The sequence below is a fragment of the Oncorhynchus clarkii genome, chromosome 20, assembly GCF_045791955.1.
Source record: "Oncorhynchus clarkii lewisi isolate Uvic-CL-2024 chromosome 20, UVic_Ocla_1.0, whole genome shotgun sequence".
In the NCBI taxonomy this organism is placed as follows: domain Eukaryota; kingdom Metazoa; phylum Chordata; class Actinopteri; order Salmoniformes; family Salmonidae; genus Oncorhynchus; species Oncorhynchus clarkii.
This window is the reverse complement of record NC_092166.1, coordinates 71,259,921-71,277,165: the sequence shown is the minus strand read 5'-3', so window position 1 is coordinate 71,277,165 and position 17,245 is coordinate 71,259,921. Positions and strand designations below refer to the sequence as shown.

General features: G+C 42.9%; 1 protein-coding gene across 1 annotated transcript in view; it reads right to left on the bottom strand.

Moving 5' to 3' along the window:
* The window catches only part of LOC139376857 (protein kinase C epsilon type-like), a 155,233-nt gene extending 138,014 nt beyond the window's left edge, over positions 1–17,219 (bottom strand). Inside the window, exon 1 of the mRNA XM_071119821.1 lies at positions 16,071–17,219. Within this exon, the coding sequence (XP_070975922.1) occupies positions 16,071–16,418 (348 nt within the window). The 5' untranslated portion in view covers positions 16,419–17,219. The remainder of the gene's footprint in view (positions 1–16,070) is intronic.
* Positions 17,220–17,245: the final 26 nt, after the last annotated feature.

Here is a 17,245-nt window from a genome sequence, read left to right as displayed (position 1 = left end):
ACTACACAAAGCTATCCTGTTAGCCACACAAAGCTCGCCTGCTCACCACACAACCACCGAGGCACAATACAACTATACTGAACAAAAATATAAACGCAACATGCAACAATTTCAAAGATTTTGCTGAGTTACAGTTCATATAAGGAAATCAGTCAATTAAAATACATTTCACATGACTGGGCAGGGCTGCAGACATGGGAGGGCATTGGCCCACCCACTTGGGAGCCAGGCCAGCCAATCAGAATGAGTTTTTCTGCACAAAAAGGCTTTATTATAGACAGAAATACCAATAAAATGCTTTCTAAGAACTTCAGACAACTGTGAAATTGTGTTGTGTGACAAAACTGCACATTTTAGAGTGGCCTTTTATTGTCCCCAGTGCAAGGTGCATCTGTGTCATGATCGTGCTGTTTAATCAGCATTTTGATATGCCACACCTGTCAGATGGATGGATGATCTTGACAAATGATAAAATGCTTACCTACAGGGATGTTAACAAATTTGTGCACAAAAATTGAGAGAAATACGCTTTTTGTGCACATGGAACATTTCTGGGAACTTTAATTTCAGCTCATGAAACATAATGTTACAGTCAAACAGAAAAAAATACATCTCCTTCAGTACAAAGCAACCTCTTTGTTACTGGCACCAATCACATACTGTACGAGCCCACCAAACCAAAACAAATAGCTACTGTAGGGTTGACCAGTTGGCACATTAACCAGGAAACAACAATAATAGATACGTAGGTAGAAACACACGTTCTGTGCCGTCCACCAGGTATCAGTATTACATTTTGTCTTTGCATCTGAGTACAGTATATGGTGACCCACCATACATTCACTTAAACTTGGTCCAGTTAAGACGTGTGTGCGAGAGGCGAGATAGAGAGAGACCAGGAGAGAGTGGGTGAGCGAGAGTCGAGATAGAGAGAGACCAGGAGAGAGTGGGTGAGCGAGAGGCGAGATAGAGAGAGACCAGGAGAGAGTGGGTGAGCGAGAGGCGAGATAGAGAGAGACCAGGAGAGAGTGGGTGAGCGAGAGTCGAGATAGAGAGAGACCAGGAGAGAGTGGGTGAGCGAGAGGCGAGATAGAGAGAGACCAGGAGAGAGTGGGTGAGCGAGAGTCGAGATAGAGAGAGACCAGGAGAGAGTGGGTGAGCCAGAGGCGAGATAGAGAGAGACCAGGAGAGAGTGGGTGAGCGAGAGTCGAGATAGAGAGAGACCAGGAGAGAGTGGGTGAGCGAGAGGCGAGATAGAGAGAGACCAGGAGAGAGTGGGTGAGCGAGAGGCGAGATAGAGACCAGGAGAGAGTGGGTGAGCGAGAGGCGAGATAGAGAGAGACCAGGAGAGAGTGGGTGAGCGATAGGCGAGATAGAGAGAGACCAGGAGAGAGTGGGTGAGCGAGAGGTGAGATAGAGAGAGACCAGGAGAGAGTGGGTGAGCGAGAGATCGTTGCAGAGGAGAAGATATACAGCATGGCATGAGGAGATAGCGGGGGATAGAGAAAGAGAGATGGAGAGGGATAGAGAAGGAGAGAGAGATAGCAAGGGATAGAGAGAGATTAAATGGGATTATGAGAGTGAGAGTGTGGGCAGCGGCAAGGAGGCAGGGGGGGCTGATGTGTGTGTATGTGTGTGTTTGTGTGGTGTCAGTTTGTGTGTGAATTTGTGTGCTGTGTGTGTCTATGCTAGTGTGTTTGTGTGTGTGTGTGTGCGCGTTTGTGTGTGCGCGTTTGTGTAGTGGTGATGTGACCAGGCAATGACTCCTGACACCTGAGTCCTACACACAGACTCCCTACGGTGAAGCTGACTCCCTACGGTAAGGCTGTCCACCACTGGTCTCCCAGCGTCTATGAAAGGAAGAACTAGTGTGACCTTACTTAACATGTCCATCTACTGGACAGTCCCAAAAAGATAAGAATAATAATGTCATATATAGGTGAAATATGTTGCTTTACAGGGTCAGCAATAATAGTACTGCACCCCTGGAGCAAATTAGGTTTAAGTGATTTGCTAAGGGCACCTGGACAGAGTTTACACTTTTGCGGTTTGGATATTTGCACCTGCAACCTTTTGGCTACTGGCCCAATGACCTAACCGCTAGGCTACCTGTCACCCTGTAACAACATCTGCAAATGGCTGGAGCAGTGAGGTTACATCAGGATTTTTTATTTAATTATTGTTTTACTTGGCAAGTCAGTTAAGAAAAAATGTGTATTTATAATGACAGCCTACCAGGGAACAGTGGGTTAATTTCCTTGTTCAGAGGCATAAAGACACATTTTTACCTTGTCAGTTCGGGGATTCAATCCACCAACCTTTCAGTTACAGGTACAACATTCTAACCATTAGGCCACCTGATCAAGATGAATTTAACAGCAAGTAAGGGAGGATTGTCTGCTAAGCTACCAACCCTTCCCAGGGCTAATGTATTGTGATGTATCATGTCAGTGGAGTGCTTGTTGTCAGAGTCATTGACATACAGTAAATTATGTGTAGTGCTTAGCACACCTATGTGAAAATGTCTGTGTTTGTGAAATATAATTTGTACTTTGGGCTGAAAATGAATGACTGACATTATATTGTTCTCGATGACTAATTGACCCCAACTCTGGTGGAATAGCCTATGTGTTGACTTTCCTGGTCGTCTGGGCTGTTATCATGCACAAACCTTCTCAACACTCATCTAAACCTCCCCTGTAGCCTGTGTTAACCTTCCCCACTCACTCATATGTTTTTTAGTTCCCTCCCCATGGGAGTGCAGTTCTGTGCACCTATTTTAACAGTCCCCCAAACACAGTGTGTGGTCATTGAGTTGGTGAGATGAAATTACTTCTAAACGATGATCTTGAGTCAGTTTTTCCCTTTCTTTGAGGTTAGGGCTAGGGGTTAGGACTGGGGGAGGACACAGTCAGAGAGGTTAGAGTGGTTGAATGCTCCTGGTATGCCCACAATGGAGTTGAGCGCTGACATATTTCAGGGATTAACTCCCTGTTCAAAACGAGTGCTGCTTCTACTGTCATCACTGCTGCTGCTGAACAACACACAGCAGGGCCTGCACACACAATCCATCACACACAATTACAGCAGATATTTCCACTGTAATGGCAATGCAGAGATGAGAGAGAGAGGGAGATCAAGGAAGGCAGAAAGGGAATAGAAAGGAAATTGTATTGTAAACCCAGGTAAATGGTTAAATTCTGACAAATACTCAACAGTACAAGACCACATTTCCCATTTCATGTGAAATAACAAGTAGTACATGAAGAAGGTTAGGGCACTGCAAGTTAGGGCAATTTGTGCTTCTCCTACCTTTAGGGCATGGAGCTTTTCTAGGGAACACATTGCAGTGCATGACTCAAGTGTTGCACACACACCATCTACGCTGCTGAGTGAGTCGGCACCACACAATTGGGACGACAGGTTCAGACGGGTTTGATTGTTTTTGTTTTACGTTGTTGAGCTCCATAATCAGCCTGCCAGGATCTAAGCAACTTTAACGTTCACCCTGAAGAGGAAAATAACAGCTCCCACAGTCAGCCAACCCAGCCATTCTCTTGTGTTGTTGGCGGCAAACCTGCATACTTTGAAATCCAGGTTTTTCAATTTCCACAGTCTCTCAAGCTATTTTTTGTGTGGGATGGAAATAAGTGTCAATATATCTGTAAGAGTAGTACTGAATCATCGTTTGATGGCTTGTGGAGAGGAAGTATCGTGTTACCAGACCAGACCAACCCAAACACAATTTGGAATCCTTATCCTCCTCTACTATAGACCAGTAAGGATGGAATCCCACCAGAAGTTCAGAGAGAGGTCTCTCTCGCTCCGTCACACATGCTCTCACAAAGACACACATACACACACACATTCTCTCTCACTCCGTTTCTGTCTCTCTCTCTTTCACACTCTGTTACACACACTCACTGGAGTTAAGTCTGATTCAATCTACGTCTCGTGGAAGTAGGTGAAGCAAGCTGGCTGCGTTTTGTGCAAGATATTTTTTGCCACAATATTGCCTCTTGAAAAAAAAGGACAATAGTCACATTGCTCACTGACTGCTCATGCAATGTGAATATTTGTGACTTTTCACAATAGAAAAATTATATCATAAAGTTTGTGACTGTAGTGTAACTGTGGCAGCCCGACAAATCCAGTATGCGTTGGCTTTGGGAGAGGCAGAGAGGCAGAGAGAGGCTACGAAGCCTGGGACAAGCTTAGAGACAGGGGAGGCAGAGAGAGGCTATGAAGCCTGGGACTAGCTTAGAGACAGGAGAGGCAGAGAAGCAGAGAGAGGCTCAAAAGCCTGGGGCTAACATAGAGACAGGAGGGGCAGAGGCAACTGCTGTCTGGGGATAAGTCAGACAAAGGAGGGGCCCAGACAAAGAGGCCTTCCCAGGCCCACCCCTTACTGTTTCACCCCACCCCCAGCATACTAAACCACTAAAGTTTACACAGCCGGACAATCTCACGCTTCACTCTTACTAGTACCAACCCTGTTTGAGTAACTGCCTTGACTGAAAGCAAATGAAGACGTTTCAAGTTTCACATTTTTATTGTCACTTGCACAGGTACATTGAATTGCCTTTCTTGCTCATTCAGATACTGCAGCAATCAATATTAGTAGTACTAAGTCAAGTAAAACAAAAACACAGGAGAAAGTAAGTAAACTACTGTATATACATGGTCAGTTCCAGGAACACTACCTATTGTGGACTAAAACTGTATGGAATATATTAGCTCAAATACACGTATCTTGGTCATAGACAGTCTACAATCAGAGTCATATTATACATCCTCCCGCTAAAGCCTCCTTAATAACCCGTTTTAACAGAAAGTCATGTTTGAGTCAGTATGTGTGTTCCTCAGAAAGTGTGTGTGTGTGAGAGAGAGAGAGAGAGAGAGAGAGAGAGAGAACTGTCTGTGCATGCATATACCTGCGCGTCTACACTTTTCCACAATGCACAAGTCCAGACAGATTTTTCAAGGAGTCATCGTTGGCATGGCCTCTAAATGCCTTGCTGTTTCGCCATTAGTCATGGAACCCACATGAGCACATCTGTCCCCCAGAGGCCACACCCATCACAGAGGGACAGCCAGCCAATGGGGAGCTCTGTAACCCTGATGACTCAACACATTCACCCACAGTATAACAACATCTGACACCCATGTGTCAGACCTCCATCCATGGCACTACACTACATTTCCAATATAAATTCATATGGATTTCTTATCAGTGAGTTGATTCAGATTGTTTTGAAAGAGAGAGAGAGCGAGAGAGCGAGAGAGATGATACTCTATATCCTCAGTCACATCAACTGCTGGAAAAAACACCCGCACCTGGCCAGATAGTGAACAAAAATGGAAAGGAGTTTGTGCATCTCTCTCAAACCTTAGGCTTGTATTTTCTTAATTGCAAGTTTACAGGGAATACTTTGGGAAGGTTCACCTACTGCTCAGCTCTTGGGACCATTGTTGTCGACTATGCAATCTCAGACTTGGACCCCCCCCTCCCCCTATTAGTGCATTGATTGTCAGACACAGCCACCATTGTCTGACCACTGCCAGATTAATGTATTTTTAAAAAGACTTCTCCACCCAAAGACCACACAAACAGAGCCCTGTACACTGATTCATCTAAATAAAACATAAAGATGGGTGCCTGACAGCGCGACACACTTCAACACAGCATTGCACTGCGCAGAAATGACCTTTTAAGGGCATTCAGCCCAAACCTTCCTGACTTAAATTTGGCGGCGAATAAATTAAATGATATCTATTATAAAGCAGCCACAAAAGCAAATTTATTCAAATGAGAAAATTTGAAACCTCAAAAAGAGAAATGGTTTGATACTGAATGTAATCTCACAAGGAAAAAATGTAGATCTTTAACAAATAGAAAATATCACCAACCATAGGATAGACACATTCCTCAACACAATTGTGAAACATTGAAAGAATACTAAAACAAAACCTAAGATGGAAGAAATGGAAAGATGATTTTGAAACTCTCTGGAAGAATAGCATCAGAAGACCTTACTTTAAATCCCACAAAATATGCAAGAAAAACTCAGTTCCCTAGAACACACAATTGAAAACATCCAGAACCCAATTGACGACCAAATTACACACGCTGTACTTTTGAAGAAAATACAAAGCCTTAAACCTGGAAAACCATGTGGCCCTGACAGCATCCTGAATGAAATGCTGAAACACACGACTCCTGAGCTGCAGGATGCCTCATTAAAACTATTCAACCTGCTTTTGGAGAGTGGCTACTTCCCTGATATTTGGAACCAGTGGCTCATATTTAAAAAAGGTGATAAATTAGACCCTAATAACTATAGCGGAATATGTGTCACCAGTAACATGGGGAAACTGTTCTGCTGTATTCTCAATGACCAAATACAGACCTTCCTCATACAACATAAAGCTCTCAGCAAAACACTAATTGGCTTCCTACCCAAATACAGACCACATACACACATTACAAACACTAATAAACCAGCATGTTCATCAGAAAAGCAGAGGAAAAGTCTTTGCATGTTTTGTTGATTTTAAGAATTATTTTGATTCCATATGGCATGATGGATTATATTACAATACACACAAAAGCAGCACTGGGGGTAAAGTATAGGACATCATAAAATCTATTTACTTGAACAACATGTAAACTCAGCAGAAAAAGAAACACCCATTTTCAGGACCCTGTCTTTCAAAGATAATTCGTAAAAATCCAAATAGCCTCACAGATCTTCCTTGTAAAGGGTTTAAACACGGTTTCCCATGCTTGTTCAATGAGAACCATAAACAATTAATGAGTAGCACCTGTGGAACGGTCGCTAAGACACTAACAGCTTACAGACGGTAGGCAATTAAGGTCACAGTTATGAAAACTTAGGACACTAAAAAGGCCTTTCTACTGACTCTGAAAAACACCAAAAGAAAGATAACCAGGGTCCCTGCTCATTTGCGTGAATGTGCCTTAGGCATGCTGCAAGGAGGCATGAGGACTGCAGATGTGGCCAGGGCAATAAATTGCAATGCCCCTACTGTGAGACGCCTAAGACAGCGCTACAGGGAGACAGGACGGACAGCTGATCGTCCTCGCAGTGGCATACCCACGTGTAACAACACCTGCACAGGATTGGTACATCCGAACATCACACCTGCGGGACAGGTATAGGATGGCAGCAACAACTGCCCGAGTTACACCAGGAACGCACAATCCCTCAATCAATGCTCAGGCTGAGAGAGGCTGGACTGAGGGCTTGTAGGCCTGTTGTAAGGCAGGTCCTCACCAGACATCACCGGCAACAAAGTTGCCTATCGGCACAAACCCACCGTCGCTGGACCAGACAGGACTGGCAGAAAGTGCTCTTCACTGAGGAGTCGAGGTTTTGTCTCACCTGGGGGGATGGTCAGATTCGGGTTTATCGCCGAAGGAATGAGCATTACACTGAGGCCTGTACTCTGGAGTGGGATCGATTTGGAGGTGGAGGTTCCGTCATGGTCTGGGGGAGGTGTGTCACAACATCATGGGACTGAGCTTGTTGTCATTGCAGGCAATCTCAACGCAGTGCATTACAAGGAAGAAATCCTCTTCCCGAATGTGGTACCCTTCCTGCAGGCTCATCCTGACATGACCCTCCAGCATGACAATGCCACCAGCCATACTGCTCATTTTGTGCGTGATTTCCTGCAAGACAGGAATGCCAGTGTTCTGCCATGGCCAGCGAAGAGCCCGGATCTCAATCCCATTGAGCACATCTGGGACCTGTTGGATCGGAGAAATGTACGGGAACTTGCAGGTGCCTTGGTGGAAGAGTGGGGTAACATCTCACAGCAAGAACTGGCAAATCTGGTGCAGTCCATGAGGAGATGCACTGCAGTACTTAATGCAGCTGGTGGCCACACCAGATACTGACTGTTACTTTTAAAAATTGATTCCCTCTTTGTTCAGGGACACATTATTCCATTTCTGTTAGTCACATGTATGGAGAACTTGTTCAGTTTACGCCTCAGTTGTTGAATCTTGTTATGTTCATACAAATATTTACAAATGTTGAGTTTGCTGAAAATAAACGCAGTTGACAGTGAGAGAGTGAGTTTAGTATTAAACTGAACAATAAAAGAACAACATTTTTTTGCACAAGGGCGAGGGGTGCGACAAGGGTGCAGTTTAAGTTCAACCCTGTTCAACATCTACATCAACGAACTAGCAGTGATGTTGGACCGATCTGCAGCCCCTGGATTCACACTCGAAGATGAGGAGCTCAGATTTCTGCTCTACGCAGATGACCTTGTCTTACTGTCACCAACAGAGCAAGATCTACAGGAACAACTGCACATTATTTGGGAATACAGCAGACACTCCTTTAAATTAGGAAATAACAAGGTTGAACTACCTGGGACTAAATATCAGTGCTTCAGGTCGATTTGGTCTGGCAGTGAATGCACTCAAAGAAAAAGTCTGCGAAACATTTTACTTCATAAAAAAAACATTCTCAAAAATGAATATTCCTATCCAAATCTAACGCAAAATATTCAATATTGTAATTTTACCAATTGCACTGTATGGAAGTGTAACGCTCATCAAAATGGGTAGACCAAGGCGCAGCGTGATTTGGGTTCATCATATTTTATTTAAATGTGAACCAGTAACAAAACAATAAAGAGAAACAAACGAACGTACAGCCTTGTAGGGCTCAAAAGCAACAATACAAAAACAAGATCCCACAAACAACAGGTGGGAAAGGCTACCTAAATATGATCCCCAATCAGAGACAATGATAGACAGCTGCCTCTGATTGGGAACCATACCAGGCCAACATAGAAATACAAAAACTAGACTACACATAGAAATAATAAACTAGAACACCCCCCAGTCACACCCTGACCTACTCCACCATAGAAAATAAAAGCTTTCTATGGTCAGGACGTGACAGGAAGCGAGGTTTGGGGTCCAATCTGTAATTACGATGATAAGAATTGGAAGAAAAACTCTATAGAAAATCTACATACAGAATTATGCAAAATTATCCTAAATATCCCAAAGAAAGTACCAAATAATGCATGCAAAATGGAACTCGGAAGATTCCCTTTAATTTAATATAAAAAAGAACCCATTAATTTTAGCACCATATTGCCCCAAAACATCCTTACAATTCAAAGCATTGAAAACCCATGAGCTGAACCTTGAAAAGAGTCCCCTTTGTCAGCTGTTAAAAACACTAAACAACCTTAATATCTAAACACACAGGGAAATCAATCAAATTGTTTCAGGAATTAAAATATCTCTGCTCTGTCAGAGATACAGAGACAGATCCTGATCAAATACAGGTTCAGTGACAACCAACTAGCTATAGAAAAAGAGAGACACAAAACGACATGGCCATCCAAAAAGGAGTGTCTATGTGGTCACGCACGACAGGGGAAGTAGACACAGAGATGTACTTCTTCCTCTACTGTGAGAAATACTTCCAAATAACACAATCTTTTTCAAATAAATATCTAAAGCCGGACATACCAGTGACTCGCTCAATACGGAAGTGGTCAGATGACGCAGATGCTAAGCTACAGGACTGTTTTGCTAGCACAGACTGGAATATGTTCCGGGACTCATCCAATGGCATTGAGGAGTATACCACATCAGTCACCGGCTGTGTACCTAACCATAAACATCAATGTCTTTCTTTAAAATCAATACACAAATATATATTTTTAAACCTGCATATTTAGTTAATATTGCCTGCTAACATGAATTTCTTTTAACTAGGGAAATTGTGCCACTTCTCTTGCGTTCCGTGCAAGCAGAGTCAGGGTATATGCAGCAGTTTGGGTCGCCTGGCTCGTTGCGAACTGTGTGAAGACCATTTCATTCCTAACAAAGACCGTAATGAATTTGCCAGAATTGTACATAATTATGACATAACATTGAAGGTTGTGCAATGTAACAGCAATATTTAGACTTAGGGATGCCACCCGTTAGATGAAATACGGAATGATTCCGTATTTCACTGAAAGAATAAACGTTTTGTTTTTCGAAATTATAGTTTCCGGATTTTACCATATTAATGACCTTCTGTGTGTTATTATGTTATAATTAAGTCTATGATTTGATATTTGAACAGCACTGTTGGCAAACAGCACTTTCGTACATTTGCCAACAGCTCTTCGCTGTGCTTCAAACATTGAGCTGTTTATGACTTCAAGCCTATCAACTCCCGAGATTAGGCTGGTGTAACCGCTGTGAAATGGATAGCTAGTTAGCGGGGTGCGTGCTAATAGCGTTTCAATCGGTGATGTAATTCGCTCTGAGACCTTGAAGTAGTTGTTTCCCTTGCTCTGCAAGGGCCGCGGCTTTTGTGGTGCGATGGGTAACAATGCTTCGAGGGTGGCTGTTGTCGATGTGTCCCTGGTTCGAGCCCAGGTAGGGACGAGGAGAGGGACGGAAGCTATACTGTTACACTGGCAATACTATAGTGCCTATAAGAACATCCAATAGTCAAAGGTATTTGAAATACAAATGGTATAGAGTGAAATAGTCCCATATTTCCTATAATAACTACAACCTAAAACTTCATACCTGGGAATATTGAAGACTCATGTTAAAAGGAACCACCAGCTATCATATATTCACACATCACATGTTCTGAGCAAGGAACTTAAACGTTAGCTTTCTTACATGGCACATATTGCACTTTCACTTTCTTCTCCAACACTTTGTTTTTGCATTATTTTGCATTATTTAAACCAAATGTTTCCTTATTTATTTGAGGCTAAATTGATTTTATTGATATATTATATTAAGTTAAAATAAAAGTGTTAATTCAGAATTGTTGTAATTGTCATTATTACAGATAAATAAATAACCGTCCGATTAATCGGTATTGGCTTTTTTGGTCCTCCAATAATCGGTATCGGCGTTGAAAAATCATATTCGGTCGACCGCTATGCCCTCTGGAGAACCATCGAAAAGGCAAAGCATCAATACAGGACTGAGATTGAATCCTACTACACCGGCTCCGACGCTCGTCAGATGTGGCAAGGCTTGCAAACTATTACAGACTACAAAGGGAAGCCTAGTCGGGAGCTGCCCAGTGACACGAGCCTACCATATGAGCTAAATTACTTCTATTCGTGCTTCAAGGCAAGCAACACTGAAGCATGCATGAGAGCACCAGCTGTTCCGGATGACCGTGTGATCGTGCTCGCTTTAGCCAATGTGAGTAAGACCTTTAAACAAGTCACAAGGCCGCAGGGCCCATACGGATTACCAGGACGTGTATTCACATCAACACCATTATCCCAGAAACCCTAGACCCACTCCAATTTGCATACCGCCCCAACAGATCCACAGACAACACAATCTATATTGCACTCCACACTGCCCTTTTCCACCGGGACAAAAGGAACACCTACGTGAGAATGCTGTTCATTGACTACAGCTCAGCGTTCAACACCATAGTGCCCTTAATTAAAGCTCATCACAAAGCTAAGGACCCTGGGACTAAACCCTTCCCTCTGCACCTGAATCCTGGACTTCCTGACGAGCTGCCCCCAGTTGGTAAGGGTAGGCAACAAAAGGAGGAGGGGCGTGGACTACAGGAAAAGGAGGGCCGAGCACGCCCCCATTCTTATCGACGGGTTGTAGTGGAGCAGGTTGAGAGCTTCCAGTTCCTTGGTGTCCACATCACCAACAAACTATCATGGTCCAAACACGCCAAGACAGTTGTGAAGAAGGCACGACAACACCTATTCCCCATCAGTAGACTGAAAATATTTGGCATGAATCCTCAAATAGTTCTACAGCTGCACCATCAAGAGCATCACCGCCTGGTGTGGCAACTGCTCGGCCTCCGACCGCAATGCGCTACAGAGGGTAGTGCTTAAGGCCCAGTACATCACTGGGGCCAAGCTTCCTGCCACCCAGGACCTCTATTATTTTTTTATTTAACCTTTATTTAACTAGGCAAGTCAGTTAAGAACAAATTCTTATTTACAATAACGGCCTTCCCCGGTCAAACCCTAACCCGGTCGACGCTGGGCCAATTGTGTGCCACCCTATGGGACTCCCAATCATGGCTGGTTGCGATACAGCCTAGAATCGAACCAGGGTCTGTAGTGATAAAGGCCTCTAACACTGAGATGCAGTGCCTTAGACCACTCGGGAACCCTATACCAGGCAATATCTGAGGAAGGCCATAAAAACTGCCAAAGACTCCAGCCACCCTAGTCATAGACTGTTCTCTCTGCTACTGCACGGCAAACGGTACCGGAGCGCCAAGTCTAGGTCCAAAAGGCTTCTTAACAGCTTCTACCCCCAAACCGTAAGACTGCTGAACAGCTAATCAAATGGCTATCTGGACTATTTGCAGTGACTCCCTCTTTTTTATGCTGCTCCTACTTGCTGTTACTATCTACGCATAGTCACTTTACTCGTACCTACATGTTCAAACGTTTGGGATCACTTTGAAATGTACTTGTTTTTGAAAGAAAAGCACATTTTTTGTCCATTAAAATTACATCAAATTGATCAGAAATACAGTGTAGACATTGTTAAGGTTGTAAATGACTATTGTAGCTGGAAACTGCATTTTTTTAAAATGGTATATCAAAATAGGCGTACAGAGGCCCATTATCAGCAACCATCACTCCTGTGTTCCAATGGCACGTTGTGTTAGCTAATCCAAGTTTATCATTTTAAAAGGCTAATTGATCATTAGAAAAACATTTTGCAATTATGTTAGCACAGCTGAAAACTGTTGTGCTGATATTCTTAACTCTTATTTTTCTTAAAACTGCATTGTTGGTTAAGGGCTTGGAAGTAAGCATTTCACGGTAAGGACTACTACACCTCTTGTATTCGGCATGTGACAAATACAATTTTATTTTATTGATCTCAATTCCCAACTTCTATGCATTTACTAATGACATAAAGCTGGTAATTATTCCGGATGTGAAAGAAAGCGCAAATATTACTGCCAGATATTTATATTATAGCCTGAGGGACATCCCATGACCATTAATTCCCTGAAGTATGTACATTGTATACAACTTGGTCATTACTCTTCATTACTTTACTTTACTTTAATTACGTTACTTCAAAGACTCAATCATGGACACTCTGACTGACAGTTCTGGCTGCTTTGTGTGGTGTATTGTTGTCTCTACCTTCTTGCCCTTAGTACTGTTGTCTGTGCCCAATACTGTTTGTACCATGTTGTGCTGCTACCATGCTGTTGTTATGTTGTGTTGATACCATGCTGTGTTGTCATGTGTTGCTGCCTCACTATGTTGTTTTTTTATGCCTCTCTTTATGTAGTGTTGTGTTGTCTCTCTTGTTGTGATGTGTGTTTTGTCCTATATTTATATTGTATTTATTATTATTTTTTAATCCCAGGCCTCAGTCCCCGCAGGAGGCCTTTTGCCTTTTGGTAAAAGGTCATTGTAAATAACAATTTGTTCTTAACTGACTTGCCTAGTTAAATAAAGGTTAAATAAAAATAAAATAAATAATACATAGTGTAACCATCATCCATGTACATTAGCTATTATTTAAAAATATATATTTTTAAATATTTCAAAAGAAGATTACAGAATACAACAGCTGTAGTGTTGTACCTGTATACATGATTGTATGTACTATTATTATTACTACTGATATTAACTGTATGACATTATCCTCATGGCATTGTACTGGATTTACTGAAATGCTGTACCACTATACTGCTTTGGCAATATCTACAAATTGTATTTCATGCCAATAAAGCAATCTGAATATGGGAGAGCGAGAGAGCGCGCGAGAGAGAGAGAGAGGGAGACCGACAGAGAGAGAGAGAGAGAGAGAGAGAGAGAGAGAGGCTTCTTTCTGAGGTCATGGAGACATGACCTCAGAAAGAATTAAATGAAAAGGTAAAATATTAAAGAAGAGGTAAAAGTGAAAGCAAGTGCACGGAAGCTGTACATACAGAAGGAGCAAAGAGAGATGGAAAGAAAGGACCCAGAGAGCAATGCTGTTTAAGTCAGAATAGGAAAACAATCTCCATCTAGAATCCATACCCAATTCTCAGCACCAACACCACTAAACAGACATTTTGCAACCAGGGAGGCGATCTACAAACTACTTAGTAGGGACCCTTCCATCCAGCCGAGCACACAGCGCCTTTAGCCCTATGAGCCAAGCACAGCCTCCTCAGCCAGACATGTGAGCAGATGACATAGCCTGGTCCATCAACGTCAGCAAAGAACATTCCCAGCCTGACAAGCCAAACACAGACAGAACCCTTATTGCCGTGAGCCTCCCAGGCCCGTCCAAAAACAGTTTTACTGTACCTCCTCCAATCCATAATGGACCTGATAGAGTCTAATCAATAATCCAAACTCCCGCCTGCCTCAGACAAACTGTCAAGAGTGAACCTGCAAGTAAGCATTTCATTGTACTGTGTACATATGACAAATAAACTTGACAACAAAGACAAGAGATTCCTCTTCAGCCTGTACTGTATGTGGAGGCTGTCTGTCAGTAGAGAACAGAGCACACCGATCCACCTGTCACGCCGAGGCCAGGAGAACAGCTTCAGAGTGCTGCCCTGCGCCTTTTGTTGTTGTTTTGCCGTTCTAGTTCTGGGTCAGTGGTTCACCATGAAAGGAAACACTACTCACAAGAGGAGCAAAGCCACCCAGTATTTATGAAAAGGTTCCTCCCTCACAGGGAAAGTGTTATGATATATTTGGGTGGCATCCTGAGGAACATAATTGCCTACAAGACAATGAATAGTCACAGTATTACTGTGAATATACCCTTTATAATAATATGTCCATGTTACCCATCTTACCACTGATTATCAGCAATGAGAATATATGATTTTATTATTTGAAGCTTTTGTTCCTGTCTATGTTAGTACAATCAGCATTGCTTTTATTGACCTAACAGCTCTTTAGTTCTTATGTATGTGGTCAACTGGGCACTGAACACATACAGTTAAATCTAATACTGTAATTACATATTTCTTAACAATGTTTTAGTGGATTTATAATGTTTGTATTATGTTGGGCAGTGTATGTGAAATGTGGTAGTCAGGACAGATGCTGATATTTGCATGTCCTTGGCCGGGCCTGGAACCTGTAGGAATATACAGATTTCCTAAAATCATAACCTATTTCTCCTCAGTGAACCTCACACACTCTCCTATAGTGAAAATCCTGAGGAAGTTGTGCCTACGTTGATCACATGATCCAATCTATGTCACATGATCCAAGTTAAAGTCTCCTCATAATCCAAGAAACATGTCAGCATGTTTTGTGTGTTGGACATAGCATTGATAATCTCATTTGGTGGACAATTGAAGATTTAGAGAAACCACATGTGCATAACTCTTCATTAGGTGTAGCCTAATATGTTGCATGTCTTCTCAAATGAGTCTGCAGCTGCTTATCTTATAAGAGAGCATATGGCCTTAAGGAAACCTCATGATTCCAGTATTTAACTGGAAGGCTGTGAAAGAGAGACTTCTCTGTGTGCATTTTCTTCTCTGTGTCCATCTCAAGGGCATCATGGTTTCCAAGACAGGCAAATGACCAATAAATTGCAAGTTATGTTACTGGCTCAGAAGCAGCTCTGTCAGTGAGACCCATAGCTGACTGGCCTTGTCATCCCACATTGGATTTTAACGCACTGTTGCTTTTGACATGGAAACGTTGCTTTTCTCAGAATGCAAGCCCACATCGCAGCTGATAGGAATATTTATGACCTGCTTGTAAGCGCAGTCCTCTGCACCGCTCCTACGAAACAGGGTTATATGCGCATGTTACCGGTGGCCTAGAGAAGTATCACAGCGCCAGGAAACTAACCGTGGATGCCAGCCAGGGGGTTTTGTGAGGATGGTGTTGTTGATGATGATAAAGTAACATTATTTATAGGTCTAGACTGTTTTGCCAAATAATAATGGAGACTTTGTATAATTTATTCTAATCGTAAAGGCATCAGGATGCTGAGGGTGAGGTGAAAACAATTTGGTAAAATGGCACTATGTGCAAGGAGCACCAAATAATAACGGGACATAGCCTACCCATTCCTCGTAGTGCTTACTGCCATTCTGCAATATATCTTCAAACTGTATGATGCAGTTAGCCACGAAATCGTCATATCCAATTGGCGCGTCGTGAAACACCGACAGTTCGATTTTCCTTCCGTCATGCACCTCCGTAACGAACTCGTCGTTCCACGCAGGGCTGTTGGTTTTCTGTTTGGTGGAGGTTTGGCCCACACGCGAGTCATCCACGTTTAGTGCGATGTAGGTGTCTAGGAGAAAAGTCTGGGTTTTTGGGCCAACCGCATGCCTGAGAGACCAAGCCGTCGGTTTCAAGTCCAACGCCTCACAAATCTTGATCTTCAATAACCCATTGAAAACCACCATTGCGGTGATGTAATCCTCTTCAATGGGCTTTGGAACAAGAATGGTTGTTTACAATATATTCCTTTAACCCAGCCACTTCAACGGGTCATAAATAATTTAGCCTAGTTTTATGTAGCGTTTGAATCCTCAAAATAAGACCACGGACTGAATGGTTTTTCAAAGAGGTTGTGACTTGAATATAAGCGGAAAATGCCGTCCCGTGTCACTCTATCACACACGTACCAATCGGATGCTTATCAGTCGTTTTGAAACAGTCCAGAGACAGTAAATGTTCTTGTTTTTGCCCTTTAACAGTTTCGGTTTTCACAATGATAATCCACATTTGGGTTTTAACCAGACAAAGCCTTTCTTTTGAATATAATTAATACACGTTTTGAGAAGCGTATACGCAGGAAAAATATGACCATGCAGCAGTTGGGATATCAACAGCCTACCCAAACCGCAACCCGACAGAGCAAAATCTATCAAAGATATCTATCCTCTGCAACTCCACTAGGCTCTGGAAACACTCGTATTCCACTGTTGGAAGATAGGGCGACTCCTGCCCTCCTTGCAGTGCATTTGGGATGTTTCCCAAACAGGCTACTCGACTTGTGAATAGCTCAAGCAATGTATAGTTGCAGGTCGACTCTAGGTTGTGGTTTTCTTGGTTTCTGTTCGCTCCTTATCCTCCCAGGATGTTCTCTCGCCGTTGCTGTTCTTGGTTTCCTGCAGACCTACCTCTTCTCCCCCCGACCGTCTAAACGCTGCTGCAGGAAATGCGCAAAACACGTCAGTTTCTCGGCGCGCCGCGTCTTGTCTATGCCAGATGGGGGAGTGCGACGCAA